A 6,137-nucleotide genomic window follows, 5' to 3' on the forward strand; every position below is an offset into this window, starting at 1 on the left:
AACACGGGAGTAAGACCTAGATTGAAATCTGGCCTCGGGGGACTATTAGACAGGGAGCGACACCGCAGGCTTAATCTACTGGAGAACTTATTAAACAGGGCAGTCAGCCCAGATTAAATCTGGCTGGGGACTGTTAACACTGGAGGAACCAGATTAAATCTAGCTGGAGAACTTTAACCCGGGTAGTAGAACCAGATTAATCTGCTTGGGAACTTTAAAACACGGGAGGACACCAGCTTAGATCTAACTGGAAGAACTTTACAGGGAGTAACGACCAGATTATCTGGCTGTGAGCGGGCGACTCTTAAACAGGGAGGACACAGACCCTGGGAATTTCCCTTGCAAGGCCGAAAAATAGCAAGGGTTGTGACGAGGGCTGACCAAACCAAATGTCCAGCTAAGCATCACCCAGGCCTGAATTGAGAAGGCTGAGAATAACAAGCCGACTTGTGTACAACACGGGAGAAGCAATGAAAGGGCCCCTATGCGGGCAAGCTAATAGCGCGGCCTGGCCTGGTATTCTTTTTTCTTCTTCTTCTTCTCAGCAAAATACTTTACTATTTTTTACTTATCCCATTTATTACTATTAATTATATTATTATATTATTATTATTCATTAATTATTATTATTAATTATTATTTATGTAAATAATTATCGTGCAAGTTATTTTCCCTTTATTTAAACTTAACTTTGACTTAAATGAGAGCGGAAAAAAATATTTAGTTATACAAATATAACGATAACGTCTATAACCTAATCTATTACTAGGCCTACGCCGGGTTCGATTCCTCAGCCCCCAGATGAACATAGTACAATGATAAATTATGTAAAGCGGATTATCCATACACATCTCTTACGATTTGACAATTCGGCCCGTCCCAGGCGTACTAATTAATTTATGCCTTTAGAGATCAGTTCGTACTACTCGGATCGGTCCGTGTTTTCCTCCTATCGCCTCCTATCTTACGACTTTTGGGGACGGTAAGACTCCACACTGATCTACTCGTTCCTCTATACTATACACGCAAGCCTAAAACAAAGTCCAATAGGAATTGAGGACCGGTACCTGTACCTTACCTACAAAGTTATTCTGCAAAAAAAACAGTACCTACAGTGGCAGCCAGTAGGACTATTATGTAGGCATACTTTGTGACACATGTGTGTGAGTATTGCCATAGATTAAATATTTGTGGGCGGACATAAAAAACCAAATTCACTTCTATCCTGTTAAAAAAAAAATTATTAAATAAAATGGATTTTCATGTTTTATTTTAAGTGTTTTCGGTAATGGAATTTGGGCCAATACTCATCGATTACACGCCCGCGACCTCCACGAAACGTGCAAGCGTTGGTGGGTAAAGGACAATTAAAAAAAGCCGACAAGCTGATGGTTTTTGTAAAACTTTTTTTTCTTTCGCCATCCCTGAAGCACGATTTTGTTTCCTTACAAAAGGGAAGAAGAGACAAATCTATAGAATATATTTATGCAAAAAAATGTTTTTTTTTTTTTTGTCTCTATAAGTATTGATAAAAAGTATATTTTTTTTCCTTCTACGAAGGAATTCATAAGCTTTTTCAAGAAGAAACTTAAAAGATAACAAAGTGAAGTTTTTGCTGAAACTGAACTTTTTCTTAAAGTATTTCATTCTCTCCCTCCTCTCGTCTCTCTCTTCCGGATTCCTTCTCTTCGTTTTCTCAATCCTTCTTCAAGTAAAATATTTTTGTCTTCCTAAAAAAAAAAAAAAAAAAAAAAAAAAATGAGATTTCGCGATTGTTTCTCCTTTAAGGCGCATTTTTTTTTTTTTATTATTTTTTTCTAGCCAGCAATTTTTCCTGCTGTTTCTAACCACCATTTCCTGTTTTGTAACGGCTGAAAACGTCAGTGCATACTTGAATCGATGACCTTACAATTGAACCTGGCCCTGTTCCAAGAACAACTCTGCACTCTGGTTCCTTACTTTACGTTGGAAGGTAAGTCGGTAGTCACACAACTTTCCAAGGTAGAAACACTCACGTCACGTGAGCGCATGAGGAGTCAGAAAGATGTACCGTTAAATGTTTCCATAGCCAGTCTAGTTAGCTTGGTTGGCACTGCCTTGTAAGCGCTAGGCCGCGGATTCGATTCCCGCCGGCGGGGCGGATTTTATCCTGATGGGATAATGTTCGTTCTCGGAAAGGCTGGCTTCTTCTATCCTGTCTTCCTTCTCTCTTCGATTTCGGGACGATAAGACCTTAGCAGTTAGAGTTCCCTCTGTCAAACCTCTCGGAAAAAAAGAGACCAACAAATTAGATTTGATTTTGTGGTAAATAAAATCATCAACTGTTTCACTTTTTATTTATTTTCTATACATGAAATTTACAAAACAACAAACCAAGATAAAATTAAACCTACGGCCAGAGACACAATCAAGTTCCAACTTGGTTTAGGTTAAACAATTGGATTATTCTCATTAGCTAATAAAATTAACCAACCAGATTGCTTACCGCCAGGATCACTGAGAAATTTTGTGTTAATCCAATTTCTGATTGGTTAATTTACATAAAATCAACCAATTAAATTGGTTAATTTAACTTGAACTAAGTTTAAACTCGCATCGTGGTCCCAGTCGTTAATCCAATGGTTAAAATTCAACCAAGTTTAAACTTGAGATTGTTGGTCTAGCCATTAGAAAGACATAGTTAAAAATGATGATGAAAAAAAACTTCTCTCCAATTTTTACTTTTTTTCTTTACAATAGGGGGAAAAACAAGGAAAGTCAAAGTCAGACAAAATGGGATTAATTCCCTCAATTTCATGGGTTATAAATTCATTACAAGGCCGCGTGTAAATAAATAAATTTATTACAAGGCTATAGGATAGAATATGCCTTGTTTATCCTGCTCGAATAGGACTAAAAAGTCCCTTTTACCCCACACAGCCTAGCTTGGAGGTGAGAACGCCTTGTAAGAGCTAGATCGCGGATTCGATTTCCGCTCGAGGCGAAATCTATTCAAAACAGGTAAGGTTGTCCTCCCCTCTCCGTATTCGGGACTAGAAGACCTCCGTTGTTAGAGTTGTAATTTTGTACAGTTTTTCGACATCACACTGAAAGGTGTTGGCAATCAAGTGACTGGGTTCCGGAACTCTATCACTCTATATCAGGAAGCTGAACATTTTAATGTAGCATTCCAACACCCTAAACCAGGGGAAGTAACCCAATAATAGAGTTCATCCACCCCAAGTCACCTAAAACTTGTGACATCCTATCTTTCCTTTTTACTTTTCTTAGGACGGAAGGAAAGTAATGTAGGTAATCGAGTGATATTTTCTCAGTGAAGAGTCTTCAGAGTTCTAGGGCACTGACGCTAGCCGTTAGACTTTCGAGCTCACCGAATCATAATTACTTAAAACGTTGAGAAACGCGCCCACCAGATGCAGTGAACCGGTGACCAGAATGTGATACTCCTTACTCGGATCCAACCCGTACTTGAAGTTGTACGTATCCAGTACGCTTGAGAACTCAACGACTTTACTCCGCTGACTCAACGCTGACGCAACGGTGGCGATCTTGTGAAAACTGTTGGACTGATCGTTTACGTTGTGACAGTCAACGCTTGACAACGGATTCGCGTTCGATCGTATACTATTGTCACCAGATCTAGACTGGAAGCCACCCCCACCCTGTCCGACATTTGGTCTCCCGGGCTCGTGTCCACCATTTGGTGCCGCTGTCCGGCTGTCCAGTTTGACGCCGAACCGGTCTATTGTCCGGTTTCCACCGTACTGTGTATCCGGACTACTCTCATTGGTCAGAATGTTGGGCGTGACCAAAATGTATTCGAATTGGTTACTTTGTAGCAGGGGTGAGAGGAGCTTCGTTGGGTCACGCTCCCCTGTCACGTTGAATACGAGTATACGTTGAATGACGTTTGAAGATTTAGATTGGGTTGGGTCTAATGGACAGGATGATACGCTTCTACTGGAACTTGCTTCGGCTTCAGATTTCCTCAGGAACCATTTGGCACACAGTTCTATGCTGTCAGTCGTGTGAGCTCCGTCCAGGAAGTACTTGAAGTTATTCTTCCTGATGACTTGCACTCGTCCTGGCCACACGCAGGCCTTAATGCCGCGGTACGTCTTCGGATCGATCTCAAAGTGTGGTCCCATCAGTAGAGATGACTGGTTTCCTGTGAGATGACCTTGACCTCCAGGTGTTTCAGAAAACGATAGGTGACCTTGACCTCCAGGTGTTTCACAAGACGATAGGTGACCTTGACCTCCAGGTGTCTCATTTGGAGAACTCACTCTCATCTCCGCCAAGAACTTGTCTATCACACTCTTCAGTTCGGCAGACTTGTTCATCCGGAACATCCACAGGTACGCAAGCTGAATGGCCAGTGATATATTGATAGACTGGACTGTACTCTTCCAGTCCTCGTCCAGAGGTTGCCCTCTCCACCTGTAGTTCAGTATACTAGGCGCCTCCAGAAGAACACAGTTCAGCGCTCTGGACGTCTCCAGGAGGATTTGTTTACACGGACCCCTCTGATTGGCTGACGTGACAGCGATGCAATTTGGTTTCATAATGCCTGCCTTCTGCATGGTAATCTCCTCTATCGTATTGCCTAGCACGGCAGTGTGATCATAGCCCAGGGAAGTAATACCCACCACGGCCGTGTTGGGAATGATATTTGTGTTATCATACCGTCCTCCTATTCCAACCTCCATGATGACAGCGTCCGGTTTCTCCTTGACAAACACATAGAATGACATGACGGTGAGGAACTTGAAGTACGCGGGCATGTCCTCGGCATGCTTACGCTTCGCATGCAGCGCGTTGTACACTGTCCAGAAGTATTTGGTGAACTTGTCATAGCTGATGGGTTCTCCGTTGAGTTTGATGCGTTCTCGAACTTCGATCAGATGAGGCGAGGAGAAGAACCCTGTACTGAAACCATGCGAGCGGAGGATGGACTCACAATACGCACAGGTTGAACCTTTCCCTTTCGTTCCGGAGATGTGAATCACATTGAGCTTCTTTATATCGTCTAGCGTTATGTTGAGATGGCCGAGATATTGCACCACCTGATCCACCTGGACAGCTTGCATTTCAACAGGATCTTTCCTGAGTTTGGACTCTCGGATTGTCCGGATGTTAGACTGCAGGGTGTTGAGCTGTTTAATCGCGTCCACATAGCTTTGTGGGATTTCTTTGTTAGATCTGCTAGCGTGTGGCGTGACTGCGCCATGTTTATAACCTCCATGATGTACTTCAGTCTTGTCAGGTAAAGTCTTTCGATGAGCGTCCTTATTGAGCTTCAGCTCCTTCAGAACGTCTACATCATCTTTGCCACCCTGTTTCGAACATACATTACTATTTAGTTTAGACAAAAGTGTTCGAGTGTTTTCACTCGAGAAATTTTCACCGAAAGATGTTGTTGCCTTCGAGTTTGGATTGAAATTTTCTTTATTCTCGCTCGTCACGCGATTCACTTTCCCCGCGTTGTCGTCCATACTGGATTTGTTTTTCTGACAAGTCGGTTTCAGGTGAAGTGAGTTTTGTTTGAGTACACTGTTATCGATCACTTTGAAAATCGAGCGAGAGTGTTGTCGATTGGAAAAGAATTGTTTGATTAGCAAGTGCATAGTAGAGAGGGGAGTTTGATGAGAAATCATGAGCAGAGGGTTTCCCGATGACTACTAGATACAACGATAGTTTCAGCAAAAAGAATTGATTTCAAGGGATGCATGGTATGTAGGGACGTTTCCTTCATGTAAACTTATCAAGTGTCATAAGTGACCATCATATACGCCTAATTAAAAAAAGGTAGAAAAGTGAAGCCCTACAATTATCTTTCTCTTTTCCACAAGTAATATTAGGGAAGAAAATGACCTTCGAAAATTTCAATATCTGAAAGGATGAAATTGGGAATAGAAAGTAGAAATGTTTCTCTTTGGAAGGTCAAATAGATACTTCTGAGACCATCAGGTTTTGTCTGACTTCGAAAAGCTGATGACAAGAGAATTTTTCAACACGTGAATTTCGCTAACCATTTAAGTTCCCAAGTAAATCATATCAATGTAAAAAATATTATCTACTGTCTACCAATATGGGAAAAAAATCCTTCCGCGTAACCAGAAATAAATAAACCTCAG

The 6,137-nt window shown here is 41.6% G+C and overlaps 1 protein-coding gene across 3 annotated transcripts in view; it reads right to left on the bottom strand.

Annotated features, from left to right (window-relative positions):
• The window catches only part of LOC103516996 (folylpolyglutamate synthase, mitochondrial-like), a 14,055-nt gene extending 7,933 nt beyond the window's left edge, over positions 1 to 6,122 (bottom strand). Inside the window, exon 1 of one of the 3 annotated variants that reach the window (XM_008481994.3) lies at positions 3,411 to 6,121. In XM_008481994.3, coding sequence (XP_008480216.1) covers positions 3,411 to 5,657 — 2,247 coding nt within the window. In that variant the 5' untranslated portion in view covers positions 5,658 to 6,121. Of the gene's footprint in view, positions 1 to 3,410 lie in introns of all 3 variants that reach the window. The other 2 variants (XM_026829244.1, XM_017447283.2) reach the window with 2 other exon arrangements.
• Between the last annotated feature and the right edge of the window lie 15 nt (positions 6,123 to 6,137).

Source organism: Diaphorina citri, unplaced genomic scaffold (assembly GCF_000475195.1).
Source record: "Diaphorina citri unplaced genomic scaffold, Diaci psyllid genome assembly version 1.1 scaffold1718, whole genome shotgun sequence".
NCBI lineage: Eukaryota > Metazoa > Arthropoda > Insecta > Hemiptera > Psyllidae > Diaphorina > Diaphorina citri.